This window comes from Mobula birostris, chromosome 10 (genome assembly GCF_030028105.1).
Source record: "Mobula birostris isolate sMobBir1 chromosome 10, sMobBir1.hap1, whole genome shotgun sequence".
NCBI lineage: Eukaryota > Metazoa > Chordata > Chondrichthyes > Myliobatiformes > Myliobatidae > Mobula > Mobula birostris.
This window is the reverse complement of record NC_092379.1, coordinates 54,748,589-54,768,745: the sequence shown is the minus strand read 5'-3', so window position 1 is coordinate 54,768,745 and position 20,157 is coordinate 54,748,589. Positions and strand designations below refer to the sequence as shown.

Sequence of the window (20,157 nt, the reverse complement as noted above, 5' to 3'; positions counted from 1 at the left end):
GTTGAGGGGTAGTAACAGTTCTTGAACCTGGTGATGCAAGTCCTGGAGCTCCTGTTCCTTTGACCTGATGGTAGCAGCAAGAAAAGAGCATGGCCTTGGTGCAGAGAATCCTTGATGATGGATGCTGCTTTACTATGGCAATATTTCATGTAGATGTGCTCAATGGTCAGGAGAGTTTTACCAGTGATGTACTCGTCTTGGTGTTCCCATACCAAGGTGCACTGTAGCCAGTCAGCAGACTTTCCACTACACATCTATAGAAGTTTGCCAAGGTTTCTATGACATGTCGAACCTCCAAAGACTCCTGAGGAAGTAGAGGCACTGTTGTGTTTTCTTCACAATAATATTTGTATGACGGGTCCAGGACAGAACCTCTGTGATAGTGACATTCAGGAATTTAAAGTTACTGACCCTCTCCACCTCTGATCCTCCAATGATTACTGGCTCATAGACCTCTGGTTCCCCTCTCCTGAAGTCTACAATTAGTTCCCTGGTCTTATTGACATTGAGTGAGAGGTTGTTGTTATGACATCACTCAGCCAAGATTTCAAACTTCCTCTGGTATGTTGATTCATCGTCCCCTTTGCTACAGGCCACAAGAGTGGTGTCATCAGCAAACTTGTACATGGTGTTGGAGCTGTGCTTAGCCACACAGTCATCAGGGTAATGAGTAGAGCCGGGGTGGGGTGGGGGGGTCAGTACACATCCCTGTGGTGTTTCTGTACTGATGGAGATTGTTCAGAGGGGGGGTCAGTACACATCCCTGTGATATTCCTGTACTGATGGAGATTGTTTGGGGGGGGGGGTCATTACACATCCCTGTGATGTTTCTGTACTGATGGAGATTGTTCGGGGGGGGGGGGGGGGTCAGTACACATCCCTGTGGTGTTGCTGTACTGATGGTAAGGAGATGTTTTTGCCAACTTTGAATTTTAGCTCTCAGATTTCCATTAAATGAATCCCTGTCACTTTGAACCTAAACACTCTCGTTGTTCTCTCCCCTAAACTTGTGAAATATATTGACTAGTCTATTTCTATTTCCTCAGCCCCGACCGTTCCTTTAACCCTGCCTATCCAGTCTCTTTATAACTTTTATTCCTTTCCATAGATGTTGCCTGACCTGCTGAGTTCCTCCAGCATTTTGTGTGTGTTACCTCTCTTTGTAGCTACAGTCTTCATTCCAAGGAAGATGTGGGATGGTGATGGAGGTAAGTGTGGGTTGACCAACTCATTAGCTGAATTAAGAAGGAAGTGTGAGAGTTGCGCTGGGTTCAGCAAAAGACTGTGGTCATCATAGGGTTACGGCGCTGGAAAATAGACCAATCATATTTCAGCACTCCTGTTATTGGATGAAAGGGCACACAATTCCTGATTGACATTTAGACCTACCAATTGGTAGGCCGATCGGTTCCCCCTCATCCAATCAGTTTACCTTTGTTGGGCGACGGAGATTAGAAAAGGGAGGACGGGCAGACGAAGGATTATTTTTGCTGACAGGATCTCCGACTCGTGTGGAAAACGCGAACAAACCCGGTAGGAGCTGCGGATTTGATCGCGCTCTCGCTTTTTTTGTGTTGAGTTGATTGATACCGCAAGAGGCCAATCACTGCGCGGCGTGTCGGCCGAACCGGCCAACCGGGATAGGGGGTGGGCGGGACGTCAGACGGCGCTGACGGCCAGGCTGTCGGTCGGAGTGGAAGGACAATCGCCGTCCATCCGTGAGTACTGGGCCGGGATGGTGGCGGCGGATCGGTGGGATCGAGTGGGCCCACCACTCTCCGTGTGCAGCTGCCCACGGCGCGCTGGCAGCGGCGGCTGCGAAGTTACGATCTTACCGGGCTGAGTGTGAACGGGCCTGCGGCGTGCGAGGTCTCAGTCGGTCGGGCGGGCGGGGCTTCCAGGAAGGGTGGGAGGTGCCTGAGGACCTCGGTGGCCCCGGGATGGAGCCCGGAGTCTCGGGGATGAGAGTCCAGGAGAGGAGGGAGGGGGACGCGTGGGGCACCTGCGGCCCTGGCCTGCTGACGGACGCCGGGAAATGATGGGGGTGTGGGAGAGCGGGTCTGGTGCCTTCGGGAGGGGCACGTTACCGCATGTAACACGCTACAGCAGAGAATCTCGTGGATTCATTCCGTTCAGATGCAAGTGGTACAGGAGAACAAATGTTCCTAATGATATTGACAGAGGAATTCAGTCAGTGGATGCTGCTGTGTCCTTTTGATTGACTGTAAATGAACAAAATGCAGATAGAACTACCTTCAAGCAGTGCTTTTTGATGATTGCATCCTCCAAGTCTTCATTTTCATTGTAACACTCAAGGTGATTGCTGATACCTTTAAATTCTTCATAGTCCTAACTTGTTGAAGAAGTGAAAATGTGTCATTTTTGACATCTGGCTGTTTATGGTATCTTCAAGCCTGAATGCTTGAAACCACAGTTTTGAACTGACTTAATGTTTAGCTATCAGTGACAAAAATTACTGCTTTTTGAACACAAACATGCAAGTGACACTATTTAAAAGCTGTTCACTCTAATATGCTGTAGTGTCTAATATGGGTGGTGGGATACCAAAGGCACTCCTTCCCTCTGCTAGCCAGCTGGTCACCCCTTCTGGCAAGGTGTGGCACCTGCTTAGCCAGATCAGGGTCATGTGAAGCCATGGGACCAGGTGGTGGGTGGTTGTTGAGATCACAAGTCCTGGTTAAGCAACTACTGATGCCAGGCAGACAATCTCTGAAGAGTATAGATAGGGGCTGGGGTTATCTGCTTTGTAATGACGCTGTCCAGCAGAACACATTGGCAAACCACTTCTGTGCAAAAATTTGCTAAGAACAATCATGGTTATGGAAACCATGACTGCTCCTGTCATTCAACATGGCAGTCAATGATGAATATCTAATTAGTACACCACTGACATTAGTTAGAAAATGTTGGCAACAGTCTCCTGTCCCAATTAAGTTACATACTGTCCCAAATTAATGAAAGGGATCCCAGCTATTTTATTGATTTGCCTTTGTTCTTTAAGAGTTGTCCCAAATAAGTGGCTGCCCCGATTAACCAGTATCCAGTGTATTTGATTTCATGTAAACACTTTTCAAGTGAGACTGAGGTGGGCTAGTCTGGAGTTCAAAGGTCCTGGCTGAAAATTTGGCTCAGTGATGGGGTGTTTTAATGGCTGCGGTGTGATTGCAGGAGGCTGGACAGGAAACCCAATTGGAATTGGTTTGTTACTGTCCCATGTACATTATTTATGAAGTGCATAGAGGTAGTACAAAATAAAATTAAAGATCAGAATCAGGTTTAATACCTGACTATGTCATGACATTTGTTATCTTTTTGGCAGCAGTATTATGCAATAAAGGAAAGGTATGTTGCATCTGGAGTTTCTCCGGTTAGCGGACGATTTCCTTCCATGCCTCTCTGACGTAGTGGGGAACCGCGTATGAGGCAAGTTACAGCATAGAGAAAACATGACTTGCAATGTGTGTACACGTACATATATTAGTTCTGTTAAATAAGTAGTGCAAAAATAAAGTAGTGGGGTAGTGTTCATGGATTCAATGTCTATTCAGAAATCTCAAGTCAAGTCACTTTTTATTGTCATTTCAACCATAACTGCTGGTACAGAACATTGTAAAAATGAGACAATGTTTTCCAGGACCATGGTGCCATTGTCTCCTGGCTCAGGGGAATAAGTGGTTCCTAAATCGCTTGAGTGTGTGCCTTCAGTCTCCTGTACCTCCTTCCTGATGGTAACAATGAGAAGAGGGCATGTCCTCTAGGTGTTTAAGATGATGATAGGCATTCTGTGGATAGCCAGAGGTTCTCTCCCCGCCCCCCAGGCTGAAATGGCTAGCACAAGGGAGCACAGTTTTAAGGTGCTTGGAAGTAGGTACAAGGGAGATGACTAAGTTTTTTACAGAGAGTGGTGGCTGTGTGGAGTGCACTGCCGGCGACAGTGGTGGAGGTGGATACAGTAGGTCCTTTTAAGAGCTTCTTGGATAGGTGCGTGGTGCTTAGAAGAATAGAGATAGGGAAATTCTAGGCAGTTTCTAGATCAGCACAATATTGTAGATTTCTATGATTCCACCTCCTGGGTGATCAGTAAGAGTGCAGAATAAAATAAACACTGGAATCAGCAGAAGCAAATAATTTACTAGAGGATTTGGTGGGTTGAGCAGCATTCGTGAATGGGAAAGGAGCAGAATGATTTTCGATGTGTCGGATCTGTAGATTTCAGTCTCAGCTTGAAACATCGACTCTGTTCCTTTCTATGGGCAGCCATAGACCCTTTCCCCTGGCGGAAACAGCTAATACCAGGGGGCATAATTTAAGGTGTTTGGAGGAAAGTATGGGGGATGTCAGAGGTGAGTTCTTCAGAGTGGTGGATGTGGGGAATGTGCTTCCAGGGATGGTAGAGGCAGATACATTAGGGACATTTAAGAAATATTTAGATACCCACATGGATGATGGAAAAATGGAGGGTTATGTAGGAGAGAAGGTCTAGGTCTTGGAGTAAGTTATAAAGTCAACACAATATTATGAGTCGAATGGTCAGTGTTGTGCTGTGTTTGACTATTGAATAGACCTGCTGTACATTAAAAGTTTATCGGGGGCTTGACTGGAAATGTTGACTCTACAGATGCTCCTCCAGCAGTTTTTGCTCCAGATTCCAGCGTTTGGATAAGCTTTGGTTTTCATTTGTCAGTGTAAATGTTGTAATGTTTCCATTTGTGGGAAAGTCTCAAACAGGGAACGTGGCTATTTAAAACTGAGATGCATATTCATGTGTCTGAGGGCGGTGAATCTTGAGTTACTTGCCCTTGATTGCTAGAAGTATTTAAGGTGGAGATAGATGAATATTTGAAGGACCGAAGAATTGAGGGTGATGGGGATCTGGCATTGAAGAGGGATCGAGGTCAGCCATGATCATAGTAAATGGCAGGACATTGTGAAGTGACCTGGTGGCCTACTCCTCCTGTTTAGGAGAAGAATAGACAGGTGATATTTCAGCCCAAGACTTCTCATCAGGACTGGAAAGAATGGGGGAAGGGAAAGAGTACAAGCTGGCAGGTGAGGGGAAGGTGGGTGGGGTGGGGAGGATGGAGTAAGAAGCTGGAAGGTGATAGGTGCCGATGAAGGAATCTAGTGAGAGAGGAGAGTGGATATCACCTCCCTCTGGTGCCCATTTCATCTGCAGAATCTGCGCCTGTTTTCTTTTGTTTGCCATCTGTGTTCAATCTCTGCCACTTCCTCCACATTGTTCTTTCCTGCTTCTGTGTGCAGTCAGCCATTGCATTGATAGTATCTTACACTCCACAACTTTCTTCCGATTAATCATGGTGTTAATTTTGCTATCTTCAGCCTACAATTTGCTTTAACCCAAGGAAAAGTGTGATCTGCTGACTGAAGGCAGAAATCTTCAGTTTTTAAAAGCAGGACCTCAAGGGTGGTAATCTCAGGATTGCTACCTGTGCTAGGTGCCAGTGAGGGTAGGAATAGGATGCTCTGGAGGAGGAACAAGTGGCTGAGGAACTGGTGTAGGGGGTAGGGTTTCAGATTTCAGGATCATTAGGACCTCTTCTGGGGCAGGTGGGACCTGTACAAGAGAGACGGGTTACACTTGAACTACAGGGGGACCAATATCCTTTCAGGGAGGTTTGTTAGTGCTATTGGGGAGGCTTTAAACTAGGTTTGCAGGGGGATGGGAACCAGAGTGCCAGAGCTGACAGTGTGGCTGGGGTGAAAATAAATGATGTTGAAAGTTTAAGCAAATCCGCCGATAGAAAGGTTGTGAGTGATGGTAAAAATCTTCTGAGGTGTATATATTTCAATGCTAGGAGTATTGCGGGGAAGGCGGATGAGTTGAGGGCGTGGATTGACATGTGGAATTATGATGTTGTAGCAATTAGTGAAACTTGGCTACAGGAGGGGCAGGACTGACAGCTTAATATTCCAGGGTTCCAATGTTTCAGATGTGATCGAGGCAGAGGAATGAAAGGTGAGGGAGTAGCATTGCTTGTTAGGGAAAATATTACAGCAGTGCTCAGGCAGGACAGATTAGAGGGCTTGTCTACTGAGTCCTTATGGGTGGAGCTGAGAAACAGGAAAGGTATGGCCACATTAGTGGGATTGTATTACAGACCACCCAATAGTCAACGAGACTTGGAAGAGCAAATCTGCAGAGAAATAGCAGGCAACTGCAGGAAACATGAAGTTGTGGTGGTAGGGGATTTTAATTTTCCATACATTGATTGGGACTCCCATACTGTTAGGGGTCTAGATGGTTTAGAGTTTGTAAAATGTGTTCAGGAAAGTTTTCTAAATCAGTATATAGAAGGACCAACTAGAGGGGATGCAATATTGGATCTCCTGTTAGGAAACGAATTAGGGCAAGTGACAGAAGTCTGTGTAGGGGAGCACTTTGGTTCCGGTGATCATAACACCATTAGTTTCAATTTGATCATGGACAAGGATAGATCTGGTCCTAGGGTTGAGGTTCTGAACTGGAAGAAGGCCAAATTTGAAGAAATGAGAAAGGATCTAAAAAGCATGGATTGGGACAGGTTGTTATCTGGCAAAGATGTGATTGGTAGGTGGGAAGCCTTCAAAGGGGAAATTTTGAGAGTGCAGAGTTTGTATGTTCCTGTCAGGATTAAAGGCAAATTGAATAGGAATAAGGAACCTTGGTTCTCAAGGGATATTGCAACTCTGATAAAGAAGAAGAGGGAGTTGTATGAAATGTATAGGAAACGGGGTAAATCAGGTGCTTGAGGAGTATAAGAAGTGCAAGAAAATACTTAAGAAAGAAATCAGGAGGACTAAAAGAAGACATGAGGTTGCCTTGGCAGTCAAAGTGAAGGATAATCCAAAGAGCTTTTACAAGTATATTAAGAGCAAAAGGATTGTAAGGGATAAAATTGGTCCTCTTGAAGATCAGAGTGGTCGGCTTTGTGCGGAACCAAAGGAAATGGGGGAGATCTTAAATAGGTTTTTTGCGTCTGTATTTACTAAGGAAAATGGTTCGGCACAGCCAAGAAGGACTAAAGGGCCTGTTTCTGTGCTGTAGTTTCTATGGTTCTACTCTAGAGTATGTGTACTGTGGAACCGTACAGGGTGACTGTATGAAAAGTGGCACAAATAGTTGCTGCTTGTGTGCCTGCTTGTTGTCATAGACAGCACTAGACCCACGTGTTGACTCTTGGTGAACAAGTAAGGGTTTAGTGTTGATCTGTGGTTGCTGTTTTGTCAACAAAGCCAAAATCCTTTTGGATTTATTAAATTCCACAAGTTGCTATGATTGACTTTAAGTTTGTGATTTCCAGGTCAACTTTTGCTCTCATGTGGGAAGGAGGTTTGTTCTGCTGATTGCTGCCGGCTGTAACTGATCATATTTTTTTCTTGTTTTGAATTTCATTTGGTTCAGTGAAGAGTCATGTCTGTCCAGGAATCCCGTCCGAACCACACCATCTACATCAATAATCTGAACGAGAAGATTAAAAAAGATGGTAAGTATTTGAGAGCATCTGAAGCAACAACACATTAGGTTAATGGTTGCACCTCCGTGCATTTGATAGCAGGGTCACAGACGATGGCATGGAAACTTGATTTAACAGCGGGCCATTTGAACTAATTGGTTTGTGCCCACTCTCCCTTGTGTTTATCAAGGAGAGTGAGACCCTCCATTGGTAAGGGTTCACCACGGATATTGCTTCCTAGCTGTGTGTGTGATACGTAAGCCAGGGCAGTACGATACGGAGAGCAAGCTTTTGCATGTGCAACTGGCACCTCCTCTCCAGGCAGCTGATGAATCTAACAGAATGGCAGAGAGTGATTCAGTTTGGTACCAGCATCGTCAACAGGGGTTACAGTCAGAATTGAACACTACCTGGCACTGCGGATTTTTTGGCTTTATTCTTGTAGCCTTCCCCATTAGTGGGTAAAGTCACGAGGCAGCGGAGGTTTGAGATCAGTGTTTTCCCTTTCCTAGATGAGCTACCAACCTTAGCTGACGAGCCCCATTTGCCTGGAGTGACTGGTTTTAAGGTGGCAATAATCCACATTTGCCCCTTCTCCTGTTAGTAGAAACGGTTCTGCCCAGTCTTAGTAGTTAAGCCACACGTGGAGGCTAACTGTTGGACTTGGTTGTTAGAGGTTATTTGAAATGGACAGTATTGGGAGCATTTAATAAAAGCAACACACACAAAATATTGGAGGAACTCAGATCAGGCAGCATCTGTGGGAAAGAGTACAGTTGACATTTTGGGCTGAGACCCTTCATCAGGACTGGGGGAAATAAGAGGGAGTCAGAGTAAGAAAGGGAGGGGAGGGGAGGAAGAACCACAAGGTGATAGGTGAAACTGGGAGGCATGAAGTGACGAGCTGGGAAACTGATTGGTGAAAGAGCTGGAGGGCTGGAGAAGGGGGACAGAAGGCCATGGAAGAAAGAAAAGGGGGAGAAGCACCAGAGGGAAGTGATAAAGTGAGAGATGGGAATGGGGAATGATGAAAGGGAGGGGTGGGCATTACCAAAAGCTCGAGAAATCGATCTTCATGCCATCAGGCCAGAGGCTATCCAGAATATAAGGTGTTGCTCCTGGAAACTGAGAGTGGCGTCATCGCGACAGTAAAGGAGACCATGGGCTGACATACGGGAAGTGGAATTAAAATGGGAGATCCTGCTTTTTCTGGCATAGGTGCTTGACAATGTGCGTTGGGTCTCACCGGGAGGACCAGATGTAGTAGATGACCCCAACAGACTCACAGGTGAACTGTTGCCTCAACTGGGAAGGACTGTTTGGGGCCCTGAATGGTAATGAGGGAGGAGGTATATCACTTTGAACTATGGCGGTGATTAAGGTGTGATGACACGTCACTGAGTGCTCACTTGATACAAAAGCTGATTGAGGTTCTGTGTCTCCAGAGCTGAAGAAATCGCTCTATGCCATCTTCTCCCAGTTTGGTCAGATTCTGGACATCCTTGTCTCCAGGAACCTAAAGATGCGGGGGCAAGCCTTTGTCATTTTCAAGGAAGTCAGCAGTGCTACCAATGCCTTAAGGTCTATGCAAGGGTTTCCGTTCTATGACAAGCCGATGGTGAGTTCCTCATGATGGTTGTGCTTTATTGGGTATATGCAGCCCTTTCATTTCAATTTCATTGTTCTACTAATGTGACCCAAGTGCAAAGAAATAATGTCACTATTGAGGCATTTCACCCACTAGTATCTGCTGGTCTGTTTATTCCTCATGTACCTCTTTGCATCCAACTTCTGTTGATGCTTTCAGTATAATCTATTCTGATCTAGTTTACTTAAGATGTCCTTGGGATGTAGCAAGTTCAAACTGAACTGAAGATCTAATAAAGATGGGGGAGCTCAGCAAGTCAGGCAGCATTTTTTAAGAGAGGAGTAAACAGCCATCATTTTCGGCTGAAACGCAAGGGTGTCAGCTCCAAATGTCAACTGTTTTTTTCCTCTTCAGAGATGCTGCCTGACCTGCTGAGTTTTTCCAGCATTTTGTGTCTGTTATTCAGGGTTTTCAGCATTGTGAAGATCCTCTTGTGTTGATGATTTGATAGAAGTCTTGGCTCATCAGCAAGTCTGATCTTCGCTACTTGATTAACTTTCAGCTAGTGCTCTTCTCTTTCCTTCTCCACTGCTATGACTTGTATTCTCTACAGAAGGTTATCTCTGCAGGCCAAGTTGATCCCACACCTGCCATTTTTTAACTTCAGCAAACAACCCTCATGTGGCATTTCTATAGTCTGATGCAACTTCTCTCCCGTCAACAGCGGATCCAATATGCAAAGACTGATTCCGATATCATCGCCAAGATGAAGGGTACCTACGTAGAACGTGACCGGAAGAAGGAGAAGAGGAAGGTGAAGGCTCCTGAACCTTCAGCCAACAAGAAGGCAAATGCCCCACCAACAGCCAATGCTGTTCCCCCTCCTGTCTCAGTAAGTGACGCCATCTGAATTAGAATGAATCATATTGCCTACTTATTCACTGGTTGGATCGGACACTTGCTTGATTGGGTGTGTAGGTCTGGGGTGACAAAGTCAAAGCAGAGTTTATTGTCATATGTATGCACAGGTGCAACGAAAAATTTACTTGCAGCAGCATTGCAATCATATAACATTAGACACAGAACATTCACTAGAAAATCATAAATTACACAAAGAACAAGTTAAAACAAACCAAAAAAATCAGTCTGTTGTCGTGCAAAGTGGTCATGGTGTCCTTATACCGAGATAGTGATTAGTGTTGTGCAAGTTTGTTCAAGAACGACAGAGAACAGGCAAATGGTAGTCCAACATTGGTTCTGTTGATGTAGTCCGAACTATCTTCTTTCCACATTGCCAAGCCATAAGTGAATCTTGACTGGAATTAGACCATAAGACATGGGAACAGTATTTGGCCCAATGAGTCTCGTTTGCCATTCTATCATGGCTGATTTATTATCCCTCTTAATCCCATTTCCTCCCTTCTCCGTGTAACCTTTGATACTATTACTAATTAAGAACCTATCAGCCTTCACTCTAAGTATACCTAATCACTTGGCTTCCACAGCCAGAGAATGATCCCAGGAATGACAGGGTTAATATGTAAAGACTGTCTGATAACTATGGGCCAGTACTCACTGGAGTTCAGAAAAATGGATGTGGGGGTGGACGTTTTTTTTTGATGTGTGCCTGCGTGCGAGTCCGTGCGTCTGCGTGTCCGTGCGTGAGTGATGATGTCTTTTTCATGGCTTTTACAAGGCGCGGAATGAAAGAGAGACTGTGTGGTGCGCCGCTCCTCACACAGATATTTTTGCAGTATTTTCCCTTTATTTTACGAGGTCGAGTTGCGATCTCGACACTTAACCCGGCACTGATGGAAAGCGTACTCGGGGGCGGACCCGACTAGTTTCGAACCCAGGAACCTCTGCTACCGGGTCCGGCGCTGATGTCGTTGCACCACCAGCTGGCCCGGTGGGGGTCTTATTGAAACCTTTTAAATATTGAAAGGCCTAGATGGGGTGGACATGAAGAGAATATCTCCAATCGTGAGTGAGTCTAGGACCAGAGGGCACAGCCTCAGAATAGAAGAGTGTCACTTTAGAACACTCTTTAGCTAGAGGGTGAATTGGTTTTGATAACTCTTTAAGGGCTTTTCCAGTCAGCTGGATATTTAGTGTCTTTGCCTAGTCTATCTAAACTTTTGTAATGTTTTTCACTAGGTTTTTAAAATTGGTTCTTTAATGCTAAAGTTGTTTCTTAAAGAACAATCACAGGTGGATGCACGAATCTCAGTTGTTGCGTGAATCATTGCATTTAAAATTGATTTGCCTGCTACGTTGCTGGATAATGCCCATTTCGACTTTTGAGAGGTGAACTTTTACTAGAACTTGAGCAATTGGTTAGGCTGAATTGAAACCTAAACATTGTCAGTGGAGTCATCTGTCTCTCCTCGCTGTCATTTTCCTTGCACTCTGCTGATCTAAGTGGGGGCTTCTGAGATCAATCATATCAATTTAATTTGTCCTGGGCTCCCTCCACATTGACCTTTGTCTTTGATCTTTAGTATACTCAGGTACTACCTCCCAAATTTGTACCATTGGGTGTGCAGTTAGTGCGACACCATTACAGCTTGGGGCATTGGAGTTCAAATCCAACATCATCTGTAAAGAGCCTGTGGAATGCGTGCATTTCCTCCGGGTCCTCTGGTTTCCGCCTACAACCCAAATTAGTAATTTAATTGGTCACGGTAAGTGGTCCTGTGATTAGACTGGGACTGCGTGGTGTGGCTGGTAGGGCCTATTTCACACTGTATTTCAATAGTTAAATGTTTGTATAATCAATGCAATATTTAAGTGGCCATCATTGAGCAGCTAGGGTGGGGGCAACATGGCTGTTCGTGGGGGTGGGAGAGTATTAACACAATATTTGTTCATCCAGCGCTCGCTACTCCACTAACCGGTCTGTTCATTCATTGCTGTTTGTTTCTTCAAGGGCATGCCAATGATGAGCCAGGCCCCACGGATGATGCCAATGTCGGGGCAGCCTCCTTACATGCCACCACCTGGGATGATGCCTCCACCTGGGATGGCGCCTGGACAGATGCCACCAGGTTCCATTCCTCCTGGCCAAATGATGCCTGGCCAGATGCCACCACCTGCTCAGACGGTAAGTGTCCAGCTGTTGTTGGAGGTGATGGAAGTACAAGAACCCTCTTAACTGTTAACTTGCCATTTGAAAAATTCCTGAAGAAAGCCGCTCATTATGTAGTGAATTCCCACGCTGCCTCTGTGACTTTGGTCCCTAGCCAGTGAGTACACACTTGCTGCACGGTGTCTAAACCTGCATTTTGCTCTTGGAGGGACCCTGTGTGAGTTTTTACAAGGAAATTGACATTTTAAGATTGTGTTTTTCTCAGATGTTTCTAAATTTGCTCCTTGTTGACCTCTGGATGAGAATTCATTGACCTAATTTATAATCCTAAATCTTTCTTTTTGCTAAGCCACGACATTGGTGCGCAATTGGGTTCATTTAGTCTGCTCCACCATTTCATCGTGACTGATTTATCTTTCTCAATCTCATTCTCCTGCCTCCTCTCCATAACCTTTAACACCCTGATCAATCAAGAACCTCTGCTTTAAATGTAACCAATGACTTGGGCTCCACGGCCATCTGTAGCAATGAATTCCACAAAGTCACCACACCCTAGCTAAAGAAATTCTTCATTCTTATTATAAAGAGATGTCCTCCTATTCTGAAGCCATGTCCTCTCACCCACTATTGCAACATCCTCTGCATATTCAATCTATCTAAGCCTTTCAATATTTCGTAGGTTTCAATAGATCATCCTCTTTCCTCTCTCCTCACCCCCCCCCCCCCGAATTCTTCTAAACTATAGTAAGAATGGCCCCAGAGCTGACAAGTTCCTGGGATTATTCTTGTGAACCCCCTCCAATGCCAGCACACCCTGAGATATATGGGGCCTACAACTGCTCACGATGCTCCAAGTGTGGTCTGACCAATGACCGATGCTTCAACATTACATTCTTGGTTTTATATTCTAGTCATCTCCAAATGAATGATAACATTGCATTTGCTTTCCTTACCACTGACTCAACTTGCAAGTTACCCTTTGGGGAATCTTGCACGAGGGCTGCCAAGTCTCCTTGTGCTTCCAATTTCTAAATTTGCTTCCCATTTAGAAAATACTCTCTGCCTTTATTCCATCTAACCATACGCTACACTTCCCTGCCATTTCTTTGTCCATCCTCCTAATCTGTCCAAATCCAAATAGGTACAGCGGAGATGTCAGGGGTAAGTTTTTTATGCAGAGAGTGGTGAGTGTGTGGAAAGCGCTGCTGGCGACGACGGTGGATGCAGAAACAATAGGGTCTTTTAAGAGACTCCTGGATGGATACATGGAGCATAGAAAAATAGAGGGTTAGAGACAATCGTAGTAGGATTGGACGCTGAGAAAGCTTTTGATTCGGTTAGTTGGGCATTCCTATACAGAGTGTTAGGAAGATTCGGCTTTCAAGAAAAGTTTATTAAAGTAATTCAGACTCTATATGACAGCCCTACAACCCGAACTAAGATAAATGGGGACCTCTCTGACTCCTTCATCTTAGAGAGAGGCACTAGACAGGGATGCCCAATTTCTCCTTTCCTTTTTGCGCTATATATTGAACTGCTTGCCCAACTAATAAGACAGAGCGAAATCGTAAAAGGTATCAAGGTGGCAGGGATTGAACAGAAAGTGGCGTTATTCGCAGATGATGTTTTGGTCTATCTGAGTGAACCACAAAAATCATTTATAGGATTGTTTACACTGTTGGATGACTTTGGGAAAATATCAGGTTATAAAATAAATGTAAAGAAAATGCAAGTTATGTCCCTAAATTATCCACCATCCAAAAAATTGCAGGATACACATGATCTTAAGTGGGAAGCTAAATCATTAAAATATTTAGGAATAACCCTGCCGAAGGATCTTTCAACACTGTCACAGGTAAATTATGGGCCATTAATCTCAGAGATAAAAGCAGATATGCATAGATGGAATCTTATCCCCTTTTTAAGTTTAAATTCAAGGATAAATACTATAAAAATGAATATTCTTCCTCGGTTATTGTATCTTTTCCGTACTTTACCGGTGGAGGTGGATGATAATCAATTCAGGGAATGGGACAAATGGATTTCCCGCTTCATTTGGCAAGGAAAGAAACCTAGAATTCGATATAACACCTTACAGTTAGGGAAGGAAGGAGGAGGTATGGTTCTTCCTTGCCTGAGAAATTATTTTTATGCCTCACAGATAATCCCTCTGTTATATTGGTGTAATAGGGAATATAAGGCTAGATGGAAGGAAATAGAATTTGGATTAGTTGACAGTTTTCCTCTTCAGGCCTCAATAGCTGACAAAGGATTGGTGGCCCAGTTGGAAAAATTTAATAACGCTTGGATAAATCTTACATTAAAAGTATGGCAGAAGGTGGTTAATTCATGTGGAATTAACAACATATTAAAACTCTTTAGATGGTGTGCATATGATACCGAATTCCTTCCCAACAGAGGAGATAAAAGATTTGAGCTATGGATAAAGAAAGGTCTTACAACCTACCTCTCATTTATAGATAAAAGAGTATTACAAAGTTTCCAAATCCTGCAGGACAAACATGGCCTAGAACATAATGACTTTTTTAGGTACCTTCAAGTACGAAACTATGTTAACCAGAGTTGTAGATATACAGACCTATCAACAGTAGAATTAGAATTTTTCAGGATTCTGAACTCGGCTTGCAGTTCAGTACCTAGTAAATCAGTTTCTCGATTATATAATGCACTCTCCCATGCTAAAAATGTAAATACACTGTATATTAAAGAGAAGTGGGAGAAAGAAGCGGGGTTGGTACTTTCAGAGGAGGCTTGGGAGAAAATCTGCAGCTTTCAATGGTCCTCGGCTAATTCTTTGATTTGGAGAGAACATTGTTGGAAAAACATTATAAGATACTTCAAGACCCCATATCAGGAAAAATATAAAGATACAAATGTGATGTGTTGGAGAAGGTGCGGCTCCAAGGAGGCAAATCATTTTCATATTTTTTGGGATTGCCCTAAATTAAGTCTATTTTGGGAAGGTATTCATAGAACATTAGTTAAGGTACTTAGGTCCCAGATACCTCTGAACTTTGAGACGCTCTATTTGGGGCATGTATTGTTTTTTGAACAGAAGGAAGATATAAAGTTGCTGCAGGCCCTCTTAGCGGCAAGTAAGAAATCAATCACTAGAAAATGGCTAAATCCAATACCACCTACATTAGAAGATTGGTACGAAATTATCTTGGAAATATTTAAAATGGAAAAGTTGACTTACTCCCTGAGAACTCAAAAAGAAAAATTTTATCAAATCTGGAATAAATGGATTGAATATATAACCCCAATGCGAGCAGACTTTAGATGACTCTCCTAATGATTTATACTGCTCTTCTCATCAACACAGTAATATTGCTAACGTAAGCACGCCTAGTCTAAATGTTTGTTTTTTTTGTTTTCTTTTGGAAAATAGAGAATTAACACAAGTAAAGGGAAAGATTTGGGAAAGGGATAAAAAAATGAAAAAATTAAGTAAATAAGTACATAGGGATTGGATAATTATGTCTGCGGGGAGGAGCAAGCATGAACAAATTAGGCTATAAACACCTACAATGGTTGATACATAGGCTTATATACAACATTTTGGACCAGTGGAAATGGTCCAGAAGGGTTAAATGGAAACTATTATTACCATTTTTCTTAACAACTAATTCCATTACTTAGCCTAATAGGTTAGATTTACCACAGTACATAATTATCTATTTAAATGTTTATTTTCCTTTTATATCATCTCAATGTGTACTTAAGAATGTATAAATAATTGTAGTTTTATACATATAAAAAAATGGAAAAGGTTATATGTGTGAAAAAAGTACATGATATGTGTGAATTCCTTATCCAAATAAAAATAAAATAAAAAAAAAGAAAAATAGAGGGTTATGAGTAAGCCTAGGTAGTTCTAAGGTAAGGACAAGTCCAGCACAGCTTTGTGGGCTGAAGGGCCTGTATTGTGCTGTAGGGTTTCTATGTTTCTAACTCTTCTCTGGCTTCCAGTCGAGTACAGGTATCACTGACGTTTTGATGACAGACTTTGCCATTTTCATCAGGGAAAGCAGTAGATCCTTCTGTCATATTCCATCTGCAGACTCCCTGCTTCATCAACACTACCTGCCCCTCCAGCTATCTTTGTATTGTCTGCAAACATGGCCACAAAGCCACCAATTTCATTGGGAATAAACTGATTCCTCCACTTCTTGGGGCTTGTGGCCTTGGTTTATTTCTGCTACACACTCAAAGCATTCTATTATGTGGTAGGGCTCAGTGTCCGAGCTGGACTACCAGGCAGCTTTAAGATTTGGCTTTGCAATGAAGCAAGTGCTCGTGAGGATGAGAAAATGGAGAGATACCACACATGATGCACCGGTGGAGCAAAATAACAGTATCCTGCTTGAAAGTTAAATGCCATCTTTTGCTTTCTAGGTATCTGAAAATCCACCCAATCACATCCTCTTCCTGACCAACCTGCCTGAAGAGACTAACGAGTTGATGCTTTCCATGCTTTTCAATCAGTAAGTATAGAAGGGATAGAAGCTACTAGACCTTCAGCTGGTATACTACGTTGGGAGGTGGTGTTGAATAAATAAATGTGCAGATATTGCTGGAAAGTACTGTTGGTGGGAGCAACAATGGACATCTGAGGCTCCTGGAGTGATGTCTCTCAAGATCAAGGAAAATTCCAATTCTCCTTGGACCTTCTGAGCCTCCAACTTGTAGGAGAGGAGGGAAATCCAAAAAAGAAAACCACCTTTTGGCCATCTGTCCCACCCACTTCACCATGGCCAGTCCTAACACCCTTTGGTCCCTCCAGATTTACACATTTGCTCTCCACCTCATGTTGACAAATTACAGCACACTAGGCTGTACATAAGGAGAGTGGTAGGGAATAATAAAGTAGTGGTGGAGTTAGTGGGTGAAGGTTGATCAGCCTTGCTGCTTGGGGAAAGTAACTTTTTTCTGTCTGGTGGTCCTGGTGTAAATATTATGCAGCCTTCTCCCTGATGCAATGGGACAAATGGTAAATAATGCCATTTATGCTGACATACTGTATTTTTTTCATGGCATAGCAAAGATGTTTGCTGTAATTTGCCAGCTCTCACGCAGTGGTAGCCTTCTGCTCTGTGACAAAGGATGGTTTGAGCTCGTCACCCAGTTAGAAGCGCTGCTGGCTCTGGACTGGCTGAGAGAGTGTTGTGCAGCTGCTTATGGTATCTCAGACATGATAAATAAATCCCACAGCACATTTTGGTATTGTCCTGGTATCAGTATCCTGGTATTTGGTATCAGTCCCACAGTGGGCATCGCCACAAACACTTCTCTTGTTGTTTCATTAATACATAGTGAGCTCTTCCAAAAAATTACTTTGCCTGACTTCCCAATACTTTATCAGCCACGCAAGCTCTTTGGGGTGACCTGATAGAGAGGTGGTGGGTGCTGGGGTTTGTTAGTTGCCTTGTACTCCACCAAGCTTCTGTCTGCTTTCTCCAGGTTCCCTGGGTTTAAAGAAGTCCGGCTGGTTCCAGGTCGCCACGACATCGCCTTTGTGGAGTTCGACAACGAGGTCCAGGCTGGTGCAGCACGTGATGCCTTGCAGGGATTCAAGATCACGCAGTCAAATGCAATGAAGATCTCCTTTGCAAAGAAATGAAGGTTCGAGAGGATCGAACTGATTAATTTTGGCTTTGCTTTCAAAGCCCTTTCATGTTTTTTTTAATACAAATAGTACAGTAATTGGTTTGCGTGTTAGACTCGTGTTTAGGTGCGTCAGGTAAGTGAGGGTGAAGAGCCCCTTGCATTCACCTTGTTCCCTGGGAGATCATACCCAGCCCAATTGACTCTGTTCCAGTTCCAGTATCATGTGGGCCCTCTGTGAATGTGGCCAGCTCTTCCTCCAGTGGAGTTGAGTGTATAGTCAGAGGTCTGTGCAGATTCTCTTGTGGATGTTGTATCCTCGGCCACATACATCAACCTGAATCAGTCCATCCGTTTTCCAGTAATGTCCAGAAACAGCTAACAGCCTTAACCATGTCTGAAGGAACTGAATGGAGCTTCCTGTGCCCTTGGTTTCTTTGCGTTTGTGTGCCCTGTTGTGGCTGCAGCTTTGAGTGAATGAATGTCTGTGTCTGACTGACTGAAGCAAAGTTTGTTTAACCACATCAAGAAAGCTGTTCACCCAGAGTCTCAGTGACATTGCACCTGGAGCTTTCCAATAGAAGAATTAAAGTTTTTTTTTTAAATAACCTGCTGTGTGTATTTCTTTATTATCTGAGATCTGCTATTTAGTGTTAAAGAGTCAAACTATCAGCCTGTTTGGTCTTACACAATTTCATTTGTTCAGCCCCACAGATTTTGGCTTCATCTGAGATTCCTTCTTTTCTTCTCTCTCCCCCCCCCCCCCCAACTTTGGGTTTAATGGGCTATTTTAGATTTAGTTAAAGCTTTAATTTTCCCACGTACAACAAAGCATAGTGAAGTGTTATTTGCATCTACAACCAATATAGTTTGAGGATGTGCTGGGAGTAGCCTGCAAGTGTCACCATGCTAATGTAGCAAGCCCACAATTTACTAACCCACGCGGTCATGGGGAGAGTGTACAAACTCCTTACAGACTGTGGTGGGAAGTGAACCTGGGTCACTGGTGCTGTAAAACGTTCTGTTAATCAGTACTCTGCCATACTCCTCGAACTCCCTCTGTGCTCAGCTGCTTAAGACATCTAATGAAGGCATCTAATGATCACATCAATTCCACATCGTAAAAATGCTTCCTTTAAATGTATTTAAATTACAATGGTCTCGTATTTATTGCCCCTTACTCACTTTATACATCTTTTTCTGGTCTTTTTTTTTCTTACTGTGTCTGATGATCTGTAATACTTAGTGTAAATGGTCATCTAAGTTACAAGAGAGATCCGTATATTTCCGGTGTCCATATCCTCACTCTTGTGTGGGCACGTGGCCAAGTGGTTAAAGCATTCGACTAGCGACCTGAAGGTCGTGAGTTCAAGCCCCAGCCGAGGCAGCATGCAGTGTCCTTGAGCAAGGCACTTAATCACACAGTGCTCTGCGACGACACTGGTGCCAAGCTGTATCGGCCCTTGCCCTTCCCTTGAACAACATCAGTATCATGGAGAGGGGAGACTTGCAGCATGGGCAACTGCTGGTCTTCCATACAACCTTGCCCAGGCCTGTGCCCTGGAGAGTGAACACTTTCCAGGCACAGATCCATGGTCCCGCAAGACTAACGGATGCCCTAATAATAATCCTCACTCTCTCCAGCACCATGTAAAATGAATTGCTTTAATGTCTTTTTACACAACCAAGAGTTCCTGGCCCACTCTGATTGGGCATCCATTTCTGAACCTCTTCCCTCACCTGCTTCCTGAGCCAGGCACCCACAATACCCTCGCCTTGTCCTTCTTGAGTTCTTAGGGAATCTCTACAGGAATCTAGCATGATTTGTTTCCACTTCCTGGATTTTGGAGGTCACCAAGTATGATGTGGGATCTGCAGACTTCATCAAAGTGGCACTTGGTAGGGTGGATGGATGAAGGTGCCTGGCCTCTTAGGCTTGAGTGCTCCTCTTCCAGTTCGAGCAGTCCTGCCCCAGGGCTAGTGGGTGTTCTTTACAAGGAGGCTTTCAGGGCAGCTTTGAAATTGTTTTCCATATCAGCTCAAGAGTTGAGCACTGCTTTCACAGTATCAGATATGCAGTCTTCTCATCGGACTGGTCAGGCCATTGTTACTGGCAATGTCCCGGGAGGGAACAATGCCATTGGTTTGCCCTGGGCGAGAGGGGAAAATGTTGGCCAATGGGGATTGACGAACAGCAGGAATAGTCATTTGATGATACTCTCCTGCTGTGGCCTCATCAGCAATATCAGGTTTGTAGCTTGTAGATAACTGAGAATCATTTGAGCTTGGGCTCAGTCCAGATTCAGACCAGCGGGCGGAACAGGTGTCACACCAACCTACAGTACTGTTGGGTTAACAAATGAAGTAACTGTAGATGC

At 44.0% G+C, this 20,157-nt stretch overlaps 2 protein-coding genes across 4 annotated transcripts in view; one reads left to right on the top strand and one right to left on the bottom strand.

Moving 5' to 3' along the window:
- Positions 1–2,020, bottom strand: part of actmap (actin maturation protease) — a 30,636-nt gene extending 28,616 nt beyond the window's left edge. The window contains exon 1 of the mRNA XM_072269735.1: positions 1,836–2,020. The gene's annotated coding sequence lies outside the window, so the exon portion shown is untranslated. The remainder of the gene's footprint in view (positions 1–1,835) is intronic.
- snrpa (small nuclear ribonucleoprotein polypeptide A) lies at positions 1,439–18,387 on the top strand. 3 transcript variants are annotated; one of them, XM_072270299.1, is made up of 8 exons: positions 1,653–1,718; positions 3,344–3,444; positions 7,424–7,505; positions 8,921–9,093; positions 9,788–9,955; positions 11,993–12,166; positions 16,571–16,659; positions 17,636–18,387. In XM_072270299.1, exons 3-8 carry the CDS (start codon positions 7,433–7,435, stop codon positions 17,793–17,795), a joined length of 837 nt encoding a protein of 278 aa, XP_072126400.1. In that variant the 5' UTR covers positions 1,653–1,718; positions 3,344–3,444; positions 7,424–7,432; the 3' UTR covers positions 17,796–18,387. The 3 variants fall into 3 exon arrangements, with proteins under 3 accessions (XP_072126401.1, XP_072126399.1, XP_072126400.1); XM_072270300.1 differs by lacking the exons at positions 1,653–1,718; positions 3,344–3,444 and adding an exon at positions 1,439–1,533; XM_072270298.1 differs by lacking the exon at positions 3,344–3,444 and having other exon boundaries at positions 1,617–1,718.
- Positions 18,388–20,157: the final 1,770 nt, after the last annotated feature.